Here is a 23,747-nt window from a genome sequence, read left to right as displayed (position 1 = left end):
CCTGGGCTCTACATGGGGACAGAAGTCTCCTTGAGAATTTGTAAACAAAGGTTTGCGTTTACATGAGTTCTGTTCATATTTGCACTGTTTGGCAATTTGTCTTCTGAGAAATCTGCCTTGAAAAGGATTTTCAGACACCCATACTCCTGACTTGACAAAAACACATGTAGCATCTCCCCAGAGGGTTGCTGTCATCACAGGCCCCATAAGATCCTTACTGGTAAAGCCCAGTGAAGACAGATTCCTCCTCCACAGTCTCCCAGGACAAGAGCAAGAATCCACAGACAAAAACAGACAGCAGAATTAGACTCCAGAGGACTTTAGAAAATCAAATAATTGGATATATAACTAAAATGATTATATAAAGGAATTGAACGCACAAGAAAAGAATAAGACCCCATCAGATACAGACCTAGTGAATTTGAGACAAAAGCTCTAGATTTTTAAAAAATGATTAAAAATACAATGATTAAAAATCAATTGATGGGATATAGAGCATATTTTTGAGAGAATTACTGAACAGGATTCTGTTTCCTTCTGCCCCAAGTAGAATCTCCTTTCTGTTGATAAGAGGTGCAGGCAGCAGGGAGATGTTAGTTCTAAACCCAAGCCAGCAGAGGAATGGTTTAAACACAGTTCTTCATTTTCCTTGCTCTCTTTTGCCCTTTTCTAACAGCCAGCTGCTGGGGCAGTGCTGGTCCTGGGAGCAAATGTCACCATCTCCCTCCAGTCAGGGGCTGACAGAGTCTTCCAGGGAAATGGAAGACCAGTAAACCTGAAGCATGTAAGCCCCAGGCTGCCTCTCCCATTCTCCTTCCCGTTCATCAGCGGCATAAAGAAACTTGGCCTGGACTTTTGTGACTCAGCAGGGTCCACCCCAATTTAAAATGCCAGAGGACATGGTGTGGCAAGTTGACTGTATCATGATGTTAGCCATCTTGTGGCAGAGACTTGAAGGGTAAAGCTCAGTAAGGCCTGCACCCAGAGCCTCAGGGGCCAATGACTGCAAGGAAAACAGCCCTGCTTTCTAGCCAGCACCCCACTCTCCCGAACACCTCTCTCTCCACAGTCTGAGGAGGTTTATCTCCTTTCTGCAGATGAAGCAGGGAGTCTTTGAGAATCTGAGACTCTAGTCTGAGACCACATAGCTAAGGGCGTGGAGGAACGTGCTGACCCCAAAACACATGCTGGTGGCTACCATGTGAGGCTGGCTTTTTGATATAGGGCCAGCCAGCTTTTCCAAATTCTGTTCCATGGAACACTGTGGTCTTGATGGAGGATAACTGGTATTATACCAAAAAAAAAAAAAAAAAAGTTGTGTGGTCAGATAGGCTGGGGAGAGCCGGCATGCTCTATGCCTGCCGTAAGTCTTCCTCATGCAGGGTAGCACACTAAGGGCCAAGAAGGTCTCCCTTGGGGAAACCTATTTAATTTTGTTCAACCTAGCGTTTCCCACTCTTATTAGATCCTAGGTCACCCTACCCCTTACAACACAGTATTAACATATTAACCATAAAGGAATTGCAAATCAAACCACAATAAGAGACCACATCACACCCATTAGGATGGCTATAATTAAAAAGACACACAATAGCAAGTGTTGGGAACATGTGGAGAATTGGAACCCACACACTGGTGGGAATGTGAAATAGTGTGGAGGCTTTGGAAGACAGCTTGGTGGTTTTCAGAAGGATAAATTCAGAGTTACCATGTGGCCTGGCAGTTCCATTTCTCGGTATATACTCAAGGAAATGAAAACATATGTCCATACAAAAACTTGTGTGTAAGTTCTTCATAGCTGCATTGTTCATAATAGCCAAAAAAGTAGAAACAACACAAATGTCTAATTGACAAGTGGAGAGATACAATGTGATATATCCATGCAATAGAATATTATTTGACAAGAAGAGGAATGAGATACTTACATGTTCTATAACATGGAGGAACCTTGAAAATACGCTGAGTGCACGGAGCTAGTCACCAAAGGCCACATATTTTATAATTCCACTTATATCAGATGTCCAGAATAAGCACGTTCAGGTGACTGGCGGCCTGGAGTTGGGAGGGGTGGAATGGAGGGTGACTGTTCATGGGTGTGGGGTTTCTGTTTGGGGTGATGAAAATCTCCTAAAACTGATTATGGCAATGGTTGTACAATTCTGAATGCACTCAAAGCCATTGAATTACACCATTGAAATGAGTGAATTGTATTCTACATGACTTACGTATCAATAAAGCTGTTTTTTGAAACTAAGTTAACATTGGCCAGCAGTAGGCTTTCACAGCACAGTTTGGGTAAAGCTGCAGTAGAAGTTTTGTTGCCAATTGCCTGGGCTCTGTGAAGGCACAGTAGCTGTCCGATGTCACCCATCACCATATCACCCCATCAAAAACATCTTCGATATTTGAGAAGGTAAATTTCAGAGGGGAGGGTTGAGGTGAGCCCTTGTGTTGAGGCTGTGGAGAACTGAAAGCAGCAGCCATGCATGCTCTTTGTGTAGTTTGTGCCCTGGTTACATGGCTGCTCTTACAAAATACTTGAAAGGTGACCAAATAGAAAAGCAAGAGCCTTGGAAAGTTTCTGAGCAGATCTATAGTAAGAGATTATGCTGAGTGCTGTATCATTTTGAATTTACCCCGACAGCCTTGACCTTCCCTAGTTAATCATTGTCATTGCCAGATTCTCCAGACTAACTTGTGGCCATTGAGCAACCAAAACCTTTCCAACTGGTCCCCCTGATCCACAGGCAGCCCCATTTCCACATTAATCCCACTCTGTCTGTCTTCATTTCAGTGAAAGCTGGTGGAATGCGAATTGTGCAGAAACACCCACATACTGGAGACACCAAAGAAGAGAAGGACAAGGATGACCAGGAATGGGAAAGCCCCAGGTGGGACGATGCTGGTGACTTGAGCATGTTTCCCAAAAACCGTATTCAGTTAAACGTTAACATTTGTTCTCTGTTCTATGATTCTGATAACTCCCGGGCTATGTGGGGCCCTGTTCTGTGTATTTTTCCCTTCCTAATCAGGGAGGAGGGGGCTTTGTTCTCAGGGGAGAAGTAGAGCCCCTAGAGGTCCTCTTCCCTGACCAGTTCCCACGAGCCCCCCCTGTTCCCACCCCACATCCAGGGCTGGTGCCCCGTCTGTCTGCACAGTTAGAGACCTACCTCCACCGGCGCAGGTGCCTGGGTGTAGCCAGTGTGCCTTCCTTCCCGGAAGCCAGGGCAGGCCAAGCCAAGCAGGAGCAACTGCCTGTGGCCCCTTCGTTTTCTGATGGTGGACACAGCTGCCCGCCACCCTCTCCCCAAGGCTAGACCACCAGAGTGGACAAAGTAGGCAAATTCTTGCACCTGTGAGTCTTTTGTACTCCAGGTTTCTGTTGTCATTCCAGAGAAACAAATACTAACAATTTCTGGGCAGTAGTTTGCAACTTAGGCTTCCATACTGAAATCACATGGAGACCCTTGAGAACTGCCACACTGGTTGAACCTCAGGGGTGGACCTGTCTGTCTGTGGAGCCGGGGCAAAAACTTCTGATTTAAGAATGGTTAAAGCATTTCCTCCCTCAGATCATCAGCCAGATCTAGAATTACAAGGCCATGCCCTTATGAGGACTGGGTGTCCTTATATGATACCTCTGCTCCCAACCCTCCTGGGGCCTGCACAGGGGTCTCCTTGCAGACCCCTCCTCCCACACTCAACGCCTATTTTCCTTAAAGGTTCAGATTTCCAGTTGGGTTCAGGGAGCTTGAAAGGAATCCCTTTCCCTCGACTTTGCAATACGCAAACAGGCACCACTAACACACCTCTGCAGGAACTCGTCACATAGGAGAAAACACTAGAGCTCTCTACTTATAGCTTGTCTCCAGATGATGTCTCGGCCAGAAGAGGAGAGGGTGTGGAAAGGGAAAGAGGCTGTGGAAAGAAGCTAACCTTGATTCCTGTGGATTAGGTGCATGCTTTTATTTCATTTCATTCCAGCAATCCTGAATAGTAGGTGGTATTCTCCCCAGTTTGTGCACGAGGAAAAAGAACCCCAAAGAGGATATCAGCTTGCCCGTATCATGCATCTTGCTAGGTAATGGAGCAGGAATTTCAACCCAGTTCTCATGCAGTGTTCAGTGGGCTGGGCTTCCAAATGGGTACTTGCCAAGAGCAGGCACCCACATAAGGAAGTGGTACATGTTCTTGGTAACCCTGCCTGTCTGCTTCTAAGTAGCCTTCCGCATTGAGTATTGTCTATAAAACCTCAGACAGTATGAGTTATGGAGCGGCCATGTGAGGGAAGGACAGCATTTTGGGTGACATTTCTGAGTGATTATTAGTGATTATTGTCCATTTTAAATCATGAGATTAGCAGTGTAAAGATTCAGTCCCAGTTCTGGTTTTAAAAGAAGGCAGTTTAAAGAAAGTGCTAGAATTTTCAGGGCATGGTGGCTCACGCCAGTAATCCCAGCACTTTGGAAGGCCGAGGTGGGTGGATCACTTGAGGTCAGGGTTGCGAGACCAGCCTGGCCAACATGGGGAAACCCCATCTCTACTAAAATACAAAATCAGTCAGGCGTGGTGGCATGTGCCTGTAATCCCAGCTACTTGGGAGGCAGGAGAATCACCTGAACCCGGGAGGCGGAGGTTACAGTGAGCCAAGATCGTGCCACTGCACTCCAGCTGTGGCAACAGAACGAAACTCCCATCTCACAAAAAAAAAAAAAAAAAGAAAACACTAGAATTATTTTTCTCATTGACTGTATTCACAAAGCTGTGTTTGGAACATAACAGCATCAGCAACTCTCCTATAAGTTCACAGTTGTCTATCTGAAAGTCTTACAGCCCGGCTTATTTTGGAATGGAGAAATTTGGGGGTTTAGGAGGATAATACTGCTTTTAGGAGAATAAAACCTTGCACATACCACATAGCACCCCCAGTGGGGTCTGAGGCAGCATATTGTAATCTGTATGTGATGTTCAAACCGAATTAGATAATTTTTTTAAATTTAGGGACTCATGTCACTTCAGGTTAAGTTTTGCCTCAGTATAACTTATTAGGAAACCTTCCATTTTCCGAGCATTCTGGAGTTTGGGAATTGAGGCTAAGAGTGTGTAAGCTTGTAGTAATTTCCCTCTAAGAAACCTGGGGTGTCGTTGCCCTTCTTCAGAACCACCTGTTTCCCTAAGGAAGAAAGAGGGCAAGAGATAACGCCTTGCCTGGAAGAAAGAGTCCTGGAAAGTTAATGAAACACATGCTTTTCTTGGTGAGTTTAAGTGGAATAAGGTCCCAACAGCTAGTTCCCTGCCTAACACAGTGTCAATACAATGAGAGGTAGGAATTTATTAGCAAGTTTAGAAATAAGGACAGAACAGCCCACTAGTTTTCTTTGTATTGATTTTTTTCATGAGTTGAAATGTAGCTTTTCTAGAAGATGAGCAATTTAAATAAATAAGCCAGAGGATGAACGGTTGAAGAAGAAAGATGGAGCACCCCAGCACTGTAGATTGTAGCATCTTATTTACCTTAAAGATTTGTTCTCTATCTCTAGAGAACCAGATATTTTGAAGCAGGCCCACTGCAGGGTATGGTTTGCAAAGCACATCAGCAAGGCTTTTGTTGATATTGTTCCCTGCAGCCAAATTGCTAGGATACATTCCTGATGAGTGTGTTAGCACTTGTCCTCTTGACTTTGGCTTGGCTGTTTACTGCTGTGGGTTAAACAACTTGACACAGCATTTACAGAATGGGGTAAGCCTGTGTATACTCTTCAGCTATTGATGTAAGGTGCCAAAATAGCCCTTTCTAACACACTCCACCAGGCCTGGTACTCTGTGTAATAGTTTACTTTTACCACCGTGCACTCGCACTCCCCATTTCTCTGGTGGGCTGATTGAATAATCATAATTAATCATCATCATCACTCATTCTTACAGAGTGCAATGAGCTTGGCCCTGTTCTAACTGCTGTGTTCATATTAATTCATTTGGTCTGTGCTACTACTCACTTTGTCATCATCCCTATCTCAGAGCCGGTTATTATTGGCCATTACTCCCATTCTGAATTACTACTCTCTCTTCAACAGCTCTGAGAGTGAAGTGACTTTTCCAAGGGCACATGGTAAGTGGCAGCGCCAGCATTCCAGCGCTGGTGGCAGTTTCCGGATTCCCTACGCTCCTCCACAAGGCTTTGCTTATCCATTGAGCTCTTGTTTTTTGCTGGGCACTTGCTAAGTGCTTCACGTTGGATTTAATGCTCACTGCACCCATAAGTTGGTATTACTGTGCCCATTATAGAGGTGAAGAAAGCAAGGCTTAGGGAGGTTTCCAACCTAATGATATGTAATCAGTCATTGGCCTGGCCAGGGTTTAGCCTTGAGTCTGTCTTGATTTGGAAGCCCTTGCCACTGATATGTCACATAAGTCCCTGGAGCCACAGAGACTACAATCCTGATCTCTGTGTAAATGAAACTCATTGATTCTGGGGTTGCCCATAACCTTGTCTATGCTCCTGAAACCCATAATCCTACCCTTTTCATGCCTCATCATCAGTAGATGCTCAAATTATCACTTTACAGTAAGGTTTCAGGGGACTGGACTGGTTTTACTTTAGGTATGGAAAAGCCTACTTACTTGCAGAATGTATAAAACACTTAATTATCCTCTTGGAAATGTCTTATGGCATATGTGACTTTCCTATCCACATTACGCTGATCCTAAAATTTTATTTTGATCCCAGTGTTGTTCAGATATGAAAATGAGTACCTAACACCAAATGCCAGTTTCCTCCTTAGCCGTAGATGTACATTTGCAACACTTCCTTTTCCTTGCCAGACATTTAAGACTAGTTTTAAATTTACTGAATCATCTCTGGTGGCTTCCTTCCCCATTAATTGGAAAATCAAGTACTGATTACAGAGAAAAGGGACAAATGAAAGATTAAAGATGTTATTGTGTTGACAGGAAAAAAAAACCTGAAACTTTTACTAGTAGTTATTTTTCTTGCAATTGTTTATGCAACTCTTATTCCCTTGAATCTTGTAGCTTTCCACAGACTTAAACATAATTTCTTATGCTTCCGAGTTGTTTTGAGATGCTGTGTTAAAAAAAAAAATAGAGCCAAAATGTGAAAATGCTGCCAAAGAATTTCCATCAACCTGAGTTCTAGTTACTGGTGGCTCTTCATGTCCAGGAAGAGTAATAGCCTTCATTATTATTAGCTAATACTTCCCTGTGTGGCTGCTTGGTTCCATCTCAGAGCTGACCCAATTAAGGAAAGTGGTGGTTTTCAAGCCTTTTGTCAAGTGTCATAGATGAAGTAGCCAGTTTCATTATGTAGAGACCGCAGACATAGAATGGACTTCAAGAGTCAGGGTTCACTACAGAAAACAGTTGAATGTCAAACAGTTACTGACATTCTGCCATAAACTGGGCTTGGTACAAGATATTAAGAAGGAATGGGTAACAGAAGGGGTAAACCAGAAAAGAACAGGTTTGGTCACTGACAAGTGGTGGATGGGAAAGGGGTGGAAGGAAGGGAGAAACTGGAATGGGGAATAAGGAACAGTTCTTCCCTGAGCTTGGCTTTTTGCATAGTTCTGACCTAGAACCACGGCACTGTTTCACATACCTGACGAGTAAGCCAACAATTCACATCAACCAAGAGGTGGGAGGGACCCAAAATGGCACACAAGCACCGACGGATTGAAGGGAATGGGAAATGCAATTGCTTGATGTAACCAAATTGAGGGGGGTGGGGAGTTATTAAGTAACTTTGGAAAACAACATTTTTAAGTGGTTACTATAAGGCCAAAGACAATAAAGAACTATGCATAAATGGTGTATTTCAGTTAGTAAACAGGCTTCTTAAAGGGCATGGTTTGGCAATTCTGAAATTGCCTTATTTGAATACTAGGATTCAGCAAACAAAGAGCCAAGTTCCTCACTGTCAGAGAAAGAGGTTACAAATAGGAAAGGGAGAAGATCGAAATGAACTTGGTGCTGTTGGATGGGAACTGGAAGTATCTGTATGAACATATGGTTTGGATAGATGGACGGATGGATGGATGGTAGATACAAACATACCTATACAGATATAGAGAAATGAATATGGATGAGAGGGTTAGTGTCATACCTGTATTTCCTAGCTTTGTTCACTGAGAGGGCCTGAAGAACTGACACCCATGCAGCCATAAACATCCCTGGGGCCCAGATTGTGGTGTCTAAACACCATTCCCCAGTCAGAGGAACCAGGGTTCCTTGGAGAAGTAGTTGATTCCAGGCCACGACAGGAAAAATACTAGATGAGCCTGGAATACACTGTAGTGCCAGAACATAAGGAAGTTCTCCAGAAAGGTTTGGGGTGGGGCAGAATGTTACAGAAGCCCAGCTGAAGGATCTCCTTATATGGCCTTAGCTGGAATAATTTGCAACAAAGTCATAGTATTGGGTTTTTTTTTTGGTTTTTCTTTTTTTTTTTGAGATGGAGTTTCACTCTTGTTGCCCATGCTGGAGTGCAGTGGTGTGATCTCAGCTCACTGCAACCTCTGCCTTCCAGTTTCAAGCGATTCTGCTGCCCTAGCCTCTGAGTATTTGGGATTACAGGCACCTGCCATCACATCCAGCTAATTTTTTTTGTATTTTTAGTAGAGATGGGGTTTCACCATTTTGGCGAGGCTGGTCTCGAACTCCTGACCTTGTGATCCACCTGCCTTAGCCTGCCAAAGTGCTGGGATTACAGGCATGAGCCACCGGGCCTGGCCGCTAGTGTTAGATTTTAACCGATACGGTAAAATAAATATCCATGAGTCCATACTGATATAAATAATTGAATTAATAAGCCAGGAGAACAGATAGCTATTTTTTGTAGAAGAACTCCAGTTACTTAATGTGTAAGAAAGGAGGTAACTAGAATATCACCAGGAGGCGAACAGCACAGTAATTGTTGTAGACAAGATCCACTGATGGATGTCAGAATTAATGGGTAAAAGTTTGAGGAAAAACACGGTATTTATGTAGTCAACAGGATATTTGCATAGTCTCAAAGTATCTTCCCCAATATATTTGTTAATTACAAAACAAAATGAAAAGAGTGTCTTTACCGTGGAAGCCATGAGAAGCACATTGTGTACAGTATGAAAACGGAAACAAGGCAGAGCACCACCTTCAGCCTCAACTGGGAAAATGTAGGTTGATTGTCACAAAAAATACTATAAAAAGCCTTTGCTGCTCTACCTGTGTCTGTGAATGACCATGAAGGTGCAACGTGTGTTTGATTTTGGGGTTACAAATAAATTTTAGCAAGTAGGCAAGTTTACAAAAATGGAATACATAAATAGTAATGATGGACTGAACTTACTGTCTCGCCCTTTATAGAACAGCTTTGCCAACCCTCATTTTAACTTAGTCTGCCTTCAAAAACTAGTCTACTACTTTATAAACAACTTAAGAAACTTACAACAGTATACTTCTAATTACCACTCTACCCACTTTGTGTTTTATCATATACTTCTACCAGTACTATAAAAAATAATGTGCTGGTGATTACTTGACTCCTGGCCCTCCAAGAAAAAAATGTTAAAAGCCCCAATTTGTAGCATTTGTTATTTTTATAGTGTGAATACTCCTACCACAGCCGCCCCTCCCCCCCCACAACCTGCTTTTTTTTGAGATAGGGTCTCATCTTGCCACTCAGGCTGGATTGCAATGGCATGATCCTGGCTCACTGCAGTCTCAGCTTCCTGGGCTCAAACGGTCCTCCCATCTTTGCCTCCCAAGTAGCTAGGACTAGAGGTGTGCACCACCACACTCAGCTAATTTTTAAATTTTTTTTGTAGAGACCAGGTCTCACCACATTGCCCAGGCTGGTCTCAAATTCTCAAGCTCAAGCAATCCTCCTACCTCAGCCTCTCAAAGTGCTGGGGTTACAGGCATGAACCACTGCACCCAGCTACAGCCAATTTTAAACTAACAACATGACATCACTAAACATAGACTTGTGAAGGCATGTATGTGAACAGTCAGCTCTACATGCCAGTGTCAGTCAGCTCCAACACACCACTGACTACAACTTCCACTTATATTGTTATTGTTTTTAATGGTAGCCTTTTAAAGATGTTTAAAGAAAGATAGATATGAAATATCTTTTAAAGATTCATTATGTGCATCTAATGTTCATTCTGTCTGGTGTCCTTTCTTTCTTCCCACCAGGTTTCTATCTGTTTTATTCTCTTTCTGAAAATATTTGTGATAGTAAATGTCTGCTGGAGATGAATTCTTCCAGGTTTTGTCTTTCCAAAAATGTCTTCGTTTTGCTTTTACTTTTGAAAGATGTTTTCATGGCCGGGTAAGGTGGCATTCCATTTTTTCTGGCTTCCATTGTGTACAGTGAGAAGTCAGCCGTAATTCTTGTCATTTTTCTCTGTACGTAATGTTTCTGTTTACCTATTGTTACTTTCAAGATTTTCTCTTTATTTCTGTTTTTCAACAGTGTGTTTGTGATGCACCAAGTTTGGTTGTCTTTGTATGTATCTTACTTTCACTGAGTATTTTTGATCTATGATTTGGGGTCATCAGCTTGGAAAAATTGTTGGCCATTGTCTTTTCAAAAATTTCTTTGCTTCATTTTTCTCTTCTTTTTTTGAGACTCCAATTATACCCGTATTAAACCATTTGATATGTTCACAGGCCTCAGATACTCTGTTTTTCTCCCCTTTGCCACTGACTCCTTTTTCCTCTTTTATTTCAGTGTAGATGGTTTCTTTTGAACCTGACTCTTTTCTCTTGTGTCCAGTGTGGTGATAAGTCCAGTGAAAGAATTCTTCATCTCTGATATCCTGTTTTTCATTTCCACTTCCATTTGGCTTTTAAAAATACATAGCTTCCATTTCCATGCTGAAATTTTCTGTCTTTTCACACGTATTTGTCACAGTTATTTTAAATCTTCATCTGATGGGTCTGACATCCAGGCTTGGTCCTTTGTTCTGTTAACTGTTCCTTTACAATGGGTCACATCACTTCTTTGAGGGTCTTTTAATTTTTAACTAAAGTAAAACCTGGTGTGTAAAAGAATGACAGAGACAGAAATAACACTAGAAGCTGAAGTAAATAATATTTACATCAGTCCAGAAAACAGCATGCTTTTCTGTTCAAACCCATTCGTGTGTGTGTGTGTGTGTGTGTGTGTGTGTGTGTGAATTTAGTATTTATCGTTGAACCGGGTCTGGGCTGTGTTTCTGCTTTAGTTAGACTGAAGACTTCACAAACATCAAATTAATTGAAGGTAGGATTATAACCTTCCCACTTGTAGTGGCTTAGGATATGAGTGCCTTGAAGGTGTGTCTATTTTCCTGCCCTGCCGTTGGACTTCAGCAGGCTCTGTGTGTATGCTGAGCCTTGTGGGTAAGAGCCTTTCAATTCCCCCATCCCTTTCCAACCAAGGTGGGCCTCTGCTTAGTCCTGGGTGAGGCCTAGAGTGCCAGTGGGAATCATAGTATTTGCCTCATGTGATTATAATTCACTGGTCAATTAGACAACATGTAAAAACACCTCAACCATCTCAGTCACATATTAAGTGATAGCTGTTATTACATCTGTGGGAATTTTTAAAACTTTTTATTTTGAAATAACTTCAGACATACAGAAAAGTTGCCCAAAAAAAAGTACTAAAAAAATCCCATCTACCCCTGACCATATTCCCCATATGGTAGAATTTCCTCCCATTTCTTACCCTCACATATGCCTAAATCTGTATCTGTCTGTTTATACGAACTTTCTTCTGAAGAGCCCTTTTACTCTGGAATACTTTAGTGTATGTTTACTAAAAGCAAGTACTGTATAATTATCAAAATCAGGAAACTAACATTGAAACAGTAGTGTTGCCTAATCTACAGACTCTTCAGACTTGGCCCGTTTTCCCACTACTGCCACAAATTTCAGTCCAGGATAATACCTTCATTCAGTGATATCTCTCTAGTCGCCTTTAATCTAGAACAGTTGTCCAGCTTTTTAAAATCTTTCATGACCTTAACATGTTTGAAGAGCATAGGTCATTTATTTGTAGGATGTTCCTCAGTTCAGTTTTTCTGATGTACCTCCACGATTGAATTCATGTCCTGCTTTAAGGGCAGGGACCGCACGAGGCGAGGTCTTGTCCTCCACTCCCCATCTCATGGCCAGTGATGCTAGCTTTGATCATTAGGTTAAGATGGCATCTGCCAAGTTTCTCCTCTATCAGTTTACTGTTTTACCCTTTGTAATTCATACGTATCTCACGGGGGAATACTTTGCAACTCTATTGGTACCGTGTTTCTCATCAAACTTTCGTCTGCTACTTTGAGCACTCACTGATGATGCTTGCCTGAAACAGTGACTACTGTAGAGATACTGTATTTATTTCCCAGGGCTGCCTTAACAAAATGCCACAACCTGGGTGGCTTCAAATAACACATTTGTCATCTCAGTTCTGGAGTCCAGAAGGCTGAAAGCAAGGTGTTGGCAGGTTGGTGGCTTCTGAGAGCTGTGGGAAGCATGTGTTCCATGCTGCTCCATTGCTGGTGGTTTCCAGCAATCTCTGGCATCCCCTGGCTTGTAGATGCGTCACTCCAGTCCTGTGCCTTTACATGGTTTCTCCCTTTGTCTCTTTACATCGTCTTTCCTCTTTGCATGTCTCTGTGTCCAAATTTCCCCTTTTCATAAGGACGCTGGTCATACTGGATTAGGATCCATCCTGATGACTTCATTTTAACTGGATTAATAAAGATCCCATTTCCAAATAAGCTCACATTCTGAAGTGCTGAGAGTTAGGATTTCAACATGCCTTTTTTGGAAGGCGCAAGTCAACCCGTAGCAGATGCCAAATGGTGATCTATGGCAATTTTTAATGGTTCTCATTATTATCATTAAGATAATAAACAGAAAATTTTAAACTTCAGTGAAAAGATGGCCCAGCCATGTGCCAGCTTAAATCTCAGGCCTGTATGCCTGGAAATTTTTATCTTTGAGCCATGATTTGCATGTTTGAACTTTAAGCCGTTTGGTGAACCAATTTCGACATCACCCTTAAGTTCCAATGTCACCTTTTGTATCCAGGCTAGTTGTCAGCTGCCTTTTAAAAGGGGCGTGTCCCTGTTCTCTATGATGTGTGTGGAGATTTCAGCAGACCAGGGATGCTGAGCGCCGGCCAGCTGTCAGCTCCAGTGTGTGTTTGTTTGTTTGTTTGTTTGTGTTGAGACAGAGTCTCGCTCTGTTACCCAAGCTGGAGTGCAGTGGCGTGATCTCGGCTCACTGCAACCTCCACCTCCCAGGTTCAAGTGATTCTCCTGCCTCAGCCTCCCGAGTAGCTGGGATTACAGGCTACATGCCATGCCTGGGTAATTATTGTACTTTTAGTAGAGGTGGGGTTTCACCGTGTTGGCCAGGCTGGTCTCAAACTCCTGACCTCAGCTGATTGCCTGCCTCCGCCTCCCAAAGTGTTGGGATTACAGGCATGGGCCACCGTACCGGGCTCAGCTCCAATATTGTGAGTGCCCTGTGCTGGCAGGCAGGGCCCACCACTTGCCAGCAGCAGCTGACCCAGGTGCTGGAGTGCCGTGGGCCACACAGCCCTGCCCTGGCCAAAGGCAGAGCCGCAACATGGCCTGGGCCCTGAGTGACATGGAATGTCTGTTTGAGGGGTAACTGCTTGTCACTGCTTATGGACTGAGATGCCTCTTCCAGGGAGAAGCTGTATGGAAGGCACAGCAAGACCCCCAGAATAAAAAGCAGTCCTGATTTCATGGCAGCATAAAATAGTAACAAATAGCGCATCTGCCCTGGGAAGGAGAATCAGGAAGATTCCCGTTGCTGTTGGGCAACTCTTCCTGTCGGGTTTGTCAGACTGAGACTCAGAGACCAAGGCTGTAGGCAAAATGGGGCATTGCTGAAGTGTCACAGATTATGTGCCAGCAGGGGAGTGGTAAAAGTAAGCGTTTTGCCTGTGGCAACTTGGGCAGCAGAAAGTTGACAGAACAAGCACAAGCCCTCAAACCCCCTGACGGCAGCCGAGTCTGCTGGCAGCATCCGCTGCGTGTGAAGCCCCATGCAGGATGACATCTGCGCGAGCGAGGCTGCCCAGGGAGAGCTGGCACCTGGCAGCCTCTCCAATGGCAGCATCGAGATTGCCATTAGGACAAACCCACTCTCATCTCCACCCAGGTTAGAGTGGGCAGAACTTCCGGGCAGGCCGGCTGCCTCTCCGCCGAGAAGCAGCACATTTGTTTTCCTAGGGCTCCCATAACAAAGTTCCACAAACTGGGTGGTTTGAAAACAGAAATGTAGCGTCTCACAGTTGTGGAGGCCAGAAGCTTGAGATCAAGGTGTCGGCAGGACCATACTCCCTTTGCAGGTGCTGGGGAAGGTCTGTCGCGGGTTCTCCCAGCTTCTGGTAGTGCTTGGCTGGTGGCAGCCTCACTCTGCTGCCTTTGCCTGACGTTCTCCCTGTGTGCTTGTCTGTGACCAAACTTCCCCTTTTTATAAAGACACCCGCCCCATTGGATTAGGGGCCTGCCCTTCTCCAGTATGACCTCTTCTTAACTAATTACATCTGCAACAACCTTGTCTAGATAGGGTCATGCCCTTAAGTACTGAAGCCTAGGATCTCAACCTATGTTTCTTGGGGAAACGTAAATTCAACCCACAACAAGCAAGCAGCACCTTGTGACACTAGGCATCAGCTGGCAGTTCCCGGCTCTGTGGGCATCCCAACAGCAAAGACAGCACGGTAATTTGTTGACTGTGATGCTTACACGGTAAATGATTCTCTCTTCCCCTGTGCCAGTGTTTACTGTTGCCCAGGCTGAGCACTGCAGCAGCCCGCTTTCCTGGCCAGGGGCATGCTGTGTACGGTGGTGTAGCCCCAAATTTGATCACACACTCCATCAATTAAGAAAAATGTTTTCTGGCCGGGCGCGGTGGCTCACGCCTGTAATCCCAGTACTTTGGGAGGCCGAGGCGGGCGGATCACGAGGTCAGGAGATCAAGACCATCCTGGCGAACACGGTGAAACCCTGTCTCTACTAAAAATACAAAAAAATTAGCTGGGCGTGGTGGCGGGCGCCTGTAGTCCCAGCTTCTAGGGAGGCTGAGGCAGGAGAATGGTGTGAACCCAGGAGGCGGCGGAGCTTGCAGTGAGCCGAGATCGCGCCACTGCACTCCAGCCTGGGCGACAGAGCGAGACCCCATCTCAAAAAAAAAAAAAATGTTTTCTGCATGCATCCCCAATATATGTATATTCATTTTAAAAGTATACATGTGCACTACACTGCCATTAGATAAGTTACGAAACATACACAAAATGGATGGTAAGATATTTGATAAAGATGAAATAAGCAATATTTTAAATGTCTTGCTATTTCTAGTGACTATCATTAGCTAATCTCAAGGTCCAGATACCCTGGAGATGGGATTTCTCGTTAATAATTCAGGATGTAAATCTAAATTTCGAATGGGCTTCCAGGCAATTTTAGGTTTTGTGGGGGAGAGCTGCTGCTTGTCAGATGTGATTGGGTCGTTGACATTTGTAACATGGAGACCAATGACAACAGGTAGGAGCGCTTCTCTTTGCTTATGTTCACTTGTGCTTGTATTGCGATTAACTTCAGCCTCCAGAGGTTATTTTTTCAGGAATTTTGTTAAGCCACTTGTCCATTTTGTAAAAGTCAGCTTAAATTCACTCTAAATTCAACATCTGAGCACAGTTTGAGGCACTTGGGATATATTCAGGATGATACTAGAGAATTGAACTCATTACCCCGTTAACCAGATGGAGTCATGGATATGTTGCAAGACACTGAAAGCAAGTGAAGGGCATGGAGGCCTGTGGGTGGCGGCCCCGCTGCTTCCCCGGAAGCTCTCAGGACCAGGAGGCTGGTGAGGGACAGTCTGCCTGGGGGCCGCATAGTAAATAGTGGCAAAGCTTAATTCATTTTGTTTCTTTAGATAAAAAATAAATGTGAATAGAATATATCTTCATGTTTAGCTCATTTTCCCAGCTAAATAATTGCCGCCTTAAGCACAAGGGACTGCCTTAATCATAGATTAATTCATCATGGCCCAATACCACTTTTGCTGTTGTATATAATAGAAATTAAACATTTCTCCCAACACCTGTGGATATGTGTATTTTAGCATGATCAGTAGAAATTACACTGTGAGCATTTTAAGGAGTTTTGCCCAGAATCACCCTATGAACACAGAGTAATAGCACTGTCAGGATTCCCAGTGAATGTAGCCTGATTCCTCCTCTCCTGGAGGTGGACGCCAGAGAAAGGCTTGAGGCTGGCAGGCAGTGAATCAAAGCCTCGCCACGGAGAGATGGAGCATATGGGTACCCATATGTCACGAGATCCTGGCTGAACTCCTTAGATTTGGGAATGAGAAAGAAAGTGCGGGTGGCCAGGCTTTCCTCCGGGGCCAGTGGCTGCTGGTAATAGGCTTTGAGACAGTGTTTGTACAACATCTGGCTACGTAACAGATGTGGAAACCAGGTGTGATTTATGAGCTTCCGAATGGCCCCTTCCTGCTGTCTCTCCTTCCACAGGTCCCAGCCTCCTTCTAAGATTGTCATACTCCCATCTACACCGGCAGGGCTCTTTTGATCTGATGGGAGGAGGGAAGAAAGGAAATGGGGCTATCAGTTCTCCCTTCCAGGCTCTGCTCTGTGCGTCTGCACTGCAGTCAGCCTGTTGGAACGGACGGCTCTTTTGCTTTTATGGTGTGACTCAAAAGGTTGCACTATTTATCAGGAGTGTTTTGTTATTACATAAACATATGAACTGAATTTAAATCAACTCTCCAGTGCTTGGATTTTATAGAATGAAATATGTAATAATAACCACATCAAAGTAAGAGCCCTTATTGAGTTTATTACATTAAAATGACTAGGCCTGAAGTTTTTAAATCCTTTTTATCTAAATAAGCCCTGTTGACTTCAATTGTCTCAGAAGGCATAGCACTCAGAAAATACTTGGTGAATCGGTAATAATCATCTTGGACTTTGATTCTCTAAAGATAATATAGTCAATTAACTTTATTACTTCTTATTTTCCAGTTGGTGAAAAAAAGTGAATGCAGTAGTAGCCATGTTGGGGAAGAAAATTCTTTATCCTCACATGTTCTGTTGGGCCTTCCCTTCTCTCTAGGCAGGATGTTTACTTTGATTTTTGTGCACATCCCCCAAGGCAGGACTGTAGTCATTACTGTAGAATTAATATGGGCTGGAGTATCAAGGGTGGTGGTCTACTCAAGGGATTCTCATAGAATCAGCAGCTTTAGAGTTGGACATAACCTGAGGATCACTTAATCCAGGTGCTCCTAAGTGGGGGGCCTTGAGAGGTGAGATGTCAGATTTTGCTAAAGATCCAGAAGGATCTAGATACCAAAAGTGAAACATATATCGGGTAGCAATCCACAAAGTGTTTTGTTAAAAATTAGCCCTTGTCCTCTTCTGGGCATATATCGAAAGCAACAGGGTCACCAAGAGATATTTGTACACCCGTGCTCATAGCAGCACTGTTCACAGTAGCCAAGAGGTGGAAACGACTCAGCGTGCCCATCAACAGATGAATGGAGAAACAAAATGTAGGGTACACACACGCACACACACAGGAATATTTATTCAACCTTAAAAAAGGGGAAAATCCTGTCATATGCCACATCATGGGGGAACCTGGAGGTCATTATGCCAAGTGAAAGAAACCAGCTACCAAAGGAAAAATACTGCTTGATTCTATGTATGTGCGGTATCCAAAGTAGTCAGACTCATAGATACAGAAAGTTAGAATGGTGCTTACCAGGGACTTGGGGAAGGGGGAATGTGGATTAGTGTTTAATGTGTACAAAGTAGCAGATTTGCATGATGAAAAAGTTCTGGAGATCTGTTTCACAACAATGTAAATATATTTAACACTACTAAGCTGTACACTGAAAATGGTGAAGATGGTAAGTTTTGTGATATATGTTTTTTAACCATAATAAAAATATTTTTAAAACAAAAAACAAGGCCCTTGCTGCTGTGGTAAGCAGTTTGGTGGAGTCTCAGAAAGCTGAACAGCATTTCCATGTGACCTGGCAGTTCCCTTCCTAGGTATACACTCAAGAGAACTGGAAACAGGTGCTCAAACAGGAACTTGTACATGAGTGTACCTGGCAGTTCCCTTCCTAGGTATATACTCAAGAGAACTGAAAACAAGTGCTCAAACAGAAGCTTGTACATGAATGTTCATCCCATCATTATTCACAATAGCCAAAAAATTGAAACAGCCCAAATGTTCATCATCCGATGAGTGGAGAAACAAAACATGGTATATTCATACAAAGAATGGAGTGGTTGATTAATGGTATGGTCATGGAGGAACTTTGAAAACATTGTGCTACTTAAAAGAAACCAGACACCAGGCCACATATTCAACAAGGCCATTTATATGAAATATCCAGAATAAGCAAATGCATAGACACAGGCAGCAGATGACTGGTTGCCAGGGGCTGAGGAGAAAAAGGGGAATGGTGAGTGGCTGCTTAATGGGTATCGATTGCTTTTGAGGATGATGAAAGTTCTGGAATTAGATGGTGGTGGTGGTTGCATAACATAGCGAATGTATTAAAAGCCACTAAATTGTACAGTTTAAGGTGGTTAAAATGTTCTATGAATGTTACCTCAATAAAAAGGAAGTCCTTATGCCTGACAATTGGGAACCATGGCTAGGTTCAGCCCGCACATTGTCATCGCTGAGAAAGTGGAAGCTCACTGTGGTGACAGGACTTTTTGGAGGGCCATGGCTGAACTCCTCAGGGACGTCAGGCCCCTTCAGGGTTGGGGAGAGAGGCATCTCATGCAGCCAGGCTGCAGGCCCAGGCAGCAAGGACACATTGACTCTTTGAAGAAGTCTCAGGATGGGATTGACCACAGGAGAGGTGGGTCCCTGGGACTCTTCCAGGGCCACCTCTCTGCCCTCCTCCTGGAGCAGCTGCCTCCACAGGCTGGCAGAGGGTTGGCCGTAGTGGATCCATGCTTCATACCCAGACAAGTGGCATTGAGAGGGAGAAACAGGCATCTCCTCTTTCATCTCTTTTTAGGAGGAAGTAAAGCTTCGTCAGAAGCCCCCTAGCAAACTCCTTGGCCAGAATCGGATGATCTGACTATCCCTAAGTCAGACATTGCTACAGTTGCCTTAGATGTGCGGTTTGCAGTGGCATGGAGGTTGGGAAGTCAGGCACAAAGACCAGCACCACAGGCAGTGTGGCCGGGCAGAAGCCAGGCTGGGGAGGTCTCCTGGAGTAGTAGGGATGAGGAGGCGGCCCAGGTCTGTACAGAAAAGGAATGAAGTGCAGGGAGCACCGCTGAGCCAAATGTTAGGACCTGGAGCCTGGGCATTGAGGTTCAGGAACCCTCGCACAGGACTTGGGATCTGAAGTCAATGTGGCTGGTAGCAAGAGATCAGAATCCAGGTCCAGGTTCTGAGGTACAACTGGCACCAGCCAAAGCTATGGAGAGATTCCTCCCTTCCCCCGCAGGACTCTCCATAGAGAAAAGATTCCCCCCCGACCAGGGCTCTCAGTAGAGAGAGATTCCTCCGACCAGGGCTCTCAGTAGAGAGAGATTCCCCCCGACCAGGGCTCTCAGTAGAGAAAGATTCTCCCTGCCAGGGCTCTCAGTGGAGAAAGATTCCCCCCGACCAGGGCTCTCAGTAGAGAAAGATTCCCCCCGCCACCAGGGCTCTCAGTAGAGAAAGATTCCCCCACACCAGGGCTCTCAGTGCCCCACTCTTGTAGTAGACTTGTATAGGACAGGGTTTTGTGTCCTCATAATTTTTTCAGCAGCAGCCCTTGGCTGTTTTCCCTGGCACGCACATCTGAGCACCTACTCACTGCACATGGGTATTTGCTTATTCCCCTGATGTCCGTAAGTGCCTTGTCTGTGCCAGGTACTCTCTACACAGTGGGGACACATTCGTGAGCAAAATAAAATCCCTCTTCTCACAGGGCAAGCAGGCCACTGGGAACAACAGATGATAAGCACATGGACAGCTGAAGATGAGCTGTGGCAAGTAGACTTAGCAATGCTGCAAAGAAAGCACAGAAGGCAAGGGGCAGTGAGGGGTCTTTATCTCCTGAGAACACCGCCCGTGAGGACAGCCTAATTGAATTTTTGTAACCACTGTTAATCGTAGCCAAGGCCCTCTGCAGAATGCAAAGGAAATGAAGACAGATGCTAGGGTAGCTGCCCCAGGACACAGCTGTGCAGTCAGTGTCCTTGTGGGCCCACAAATGCATGCAGAAGCTCGCCAGGCAGGCTCTGGCAGCACCCGGATGTCTGAGCACGTCTGCTCCACTGTTAACTTGGGGTCGCTGTAAAGATGAATTTTCTGCTAAGGGGAACCAGAGTAGCATCTCTTGGACATGGCTTCAGGATGTATGGGCAAGCCTGAGGCTAAGGATCCTGCAAACTAGGCACGATCAAGAGTGTTTGGTGTGCTAGTCAGAATGTGGTTGGCTGTAGTTGCCCTGGCATTCTAGGTAGGACAACCGAAGAAAGAACACTGGAGAATAGGGGATGTCTTTGGTATTCCAAGAATTTGGCAAAACCTCTAACTAGATCACTTTGAATTTATGTAAGTCAGGAATAAAGATTATAAATGACGTCTGTTGAGCATTCCTTTGTTGCAGTTTCAGAGTGATAATGAAATTTAGGGCAATTTTGGCCAATCTAAATTAAGAAAAGTAATTGCTGTTTACTTTTTGGGGGAACATCGTGGGAGGTAGGAAATGAAGGGGAGGAAAGCTAAGATGATGGAGTAGAAATATACATGTTCTGATATGGGAGCCTATTTTCAAAGATAGAGGTTGGGTATAAAGTTTGTTTGATTATAAGAACATGAATTCATTGCATTTATCTAACATTCCTACCTACAGAACAGCAGAGCATGACCTCTGTAGCTGAGGTTAACTTTCAGCTATCCTTCAGTGGGAAGTGGACATGAGGGAATTGTTTTGACATTTTTGAAACCTACACTTTTTGTGGGAAAAGTGTTGTTGATACCCTGCAATATTAAATAAGTTCTGTGGGTTGAGGAAAAAACTAGGACAATTAACAACATGGATGTTGTCAGTTAACATGCTGTTTAATTAACATGAGAAAGTTGATACCCTTTGAACCTGAAAAAACACATAGAATTTCGAGAGGTGGAAATATGGCGAATCTTTACTGATTGGGGGAACAGCATCAATGTTCATTTTGGAAAAAGCAGAATAAATGATGTCACTGATGCTGAGAATGGTGCTGGCTGCCCCTCTCCCCCTACCTACCTTTTCCTCCCCCTACCTACCTTCTCCTCTCCGCATCTCTCCCCCCAGTTCACTCACACTTTGACACAAGGGTGCCACATGGGGGTATCTCTCCAGACCTTCTTCGTGGGTTAGCCCCACAGTCCGGCCCCCTGCCCAGTGCTGTGGTCATGATCAAAAGTTGTGTCTAAGTCTAGACATGTTTTTCATAGTGTGTGATTAATTTGAACCCAGGAGTTTGGTGATTATATCTGTTTACTTGAACTTACTGGAAGGTCAGGTTTTCTCAAGAACAATAACAAATCAGTAAAATCATCAATTAGTAGCACTGCTTTAATTTCTTAAACGCAGAATTGACTGTTTATATTTAATACATCTGTTTATATTTAATTTCCCTGAAGCTCTGAAAATAGGGCGAAATAACATAGTCTTGGTCCATCAGAGGTCTTCCTCGCTGTCTTTTTGGCCTATCCCTTGGGCTCAGTCTAAATCTTTCCCCCAGCATTTTAAGTAACTCCACACTTAAGGATTCTAAAAAGTAGCAGTGATAGCAGAAAACCTAATACAGACTAAAAATGAATGGGAAGTTCATATAAGTCAATAATAAACACATCAAATTCCCAATGGATTAAAAAGAAGATTAACAAATAATTATCAAAAGAATAAATATTTGTAAACAAATATTAGTAAATAAATACAAAAAATAAAATCTCACTTTCTGATGTCCAGAAAAAAAAGTAAGTTACGACTGCCTTCATGTTCTTTTCTTTGCCTATTAATCATAGACAGTCAGCCTGCTGTGTCTGTGGGTTCCCCATTGAAGGATTCAACCCACCATAGAGTCAACCAACTGTGAACTGAAAACATTCAGGAAAAAAAATATGGATTATTGCATCTGTACTGAACATGTACAGACTTTTTTTTCTTGTCATCTTCCCTAAACAATACAGGGTAACAGCTTTTTACATAGCATTTACATCTTATTAGAAATTGTAACTAACTGGAGATGATTTAAAGTATGTGGGGGTTATACACAAATACTACACTATTTTATATCAGGGACGTGAGCATCTGTAGGATTGTGGTCTCCACAGGAGTGCTGGAGCTACTCTCCCATGGATGCCAAGGGATGACTGCATAGATTGAATATCTCAATTTATACTCCCAGAAACACAGCAAATTGCCTACAAACAGCACACTATTTTCATCCCTCAAACTCTGCTCCCCTTTCCATCTTGTTACTAGGCTCTCCTAACTTGGATACAGAGTTGTCCAAGCCAGAACCAGGGAATCAACATGTATTTCTCCCTCTCCCCAGTCCCCCACATCTAAACCCTCAGAATGAAGTCAGGCCCTTTACCATCAGGAGCAAGGCAACAGGCCCCATCCCCACCACCCTGTCATGGCCAACTGTCAGGGCTCCCTGCCTGGCACTTAGAACCAGCCAATCTAAACATCAGGTCTCAGCTCGGAAGTCAGCCCCAGGAACGCTTTCCTGACAGCCCTGCCTTCATCAGGGTGTGCTGACCTCTGTGTGTTCCCACAGGCACCTGGGACTTCCCCTCTCATGACACTGTGGTTCCACTGTGGGTAGTTCTCAGACTACAGGCTCCCCCGGGACAGGGGCCAGGTACTGTTGCCTGCTGTGTGCCAGCCACCCATTCTGACACATGGGCACATTGAGAGACCGTTCCCACGAACATCTCATGTTTCTGCACAGTCCAGGTCCTCTGAGCAAAGACATTTACAGCCAAGTTAATAATGTTTGTATAAGGAGACATTTTAGGACAATACAGCTTACAGAAGTCTCCTTTGCGCTCCCCTGAAACAGTTGCTTACATTCCAGGATCAAGCTAAGTCTCTCTCCCTCTCGATAGTGGAGAGGGAAGGTCACCAGCAGCCCTGTACAAGGTCAGTGTTCCCTAATTCTGGGGTTTCTCTTCTGTGATGATTCCACTACATGTCTAGGTAACACTTGGCCCTCACCGTGTCACATCACTGTGGGGATTGGCACTTAGCAAACTAGTGCCAAGATGTTCTTGCTGCTCTCTCTGACTCAGAGGTCTTGCACCTTCTGTTATGAACACCCATACACACGTGCACACACACACACACACCCTTCCACACACATGTACACACACACCCCCACCTTTCCACACACATGCACACACACACACCCTTCCACACACATGCACACACACACCCTTCCACACACATGCACACGCACACACACCCTTCCACACACATGCACACACACACCCCCGCCTTTCCACACACATGTACACACACACACACACCCCCTTCCACACACATGGGCACACACACACACCCCCTTCCACACACATGCACACACACACACACCCTTCCACACACATGCACACACACACACCCTTCCGCATCCACACACGCCCACCCTTCCACACACATGCACACACACACCC

The 23,747-nt window shown here is 44.3% G+C and overlaps 1 protein-coding gene across 2 annotated transcripts in view; it reads left to right on the top strand.

Annotated features, from left to right (window-relative positions):
* The first annotated feature begins 2,794 nt into the window (after positions 1 to 2,794).
* The window catches only part of DAP (death-associated protein), a 62,631-nt gene continuing 41,678 nt past the window's right edge, over positions 2,795 to 23,747 (top strand). Inside the window, exon 1 of one of the 2 annotated variants that reach the window (XM_011978058.1) lies at positions 2,795 to 2,891. In XM_011978058.1, the coding sequence (XP_011833448.1) occupies positions 2,809 to 2,891 (83 nt within the window). In that variant the 5' untranslated portion in view covers positions 2,795 to 2,808. The remainder of the gene's footprint in view (positions 2,892 to 23,747) is intronic. The other variant, XM_011978057.1, reaches the window with a different exon arrangement.

Source organism: Mandrillus leucophaeus, unplaced genomic scaffold (assembly GCF_000951045.1).
Source record: "Mandrillus leucophaeus isolate KB7577 unplaced genomic scaffold, Mleu.le_1.0 Scaffold188, whole genome shotgun sequence".
NCBI classification, from domain to species: domain Eukaryota; kingdom Metazoa; phylum Chordata; class Mammalia; order Primates; family Cercopithecidae; genus Mandrillus; species Mandrillus leucophaeus.
Note: the sequence above shows the minus strand (reverse complement) of the source record. Positions and strands in the feature narration are given on the sequence as shown.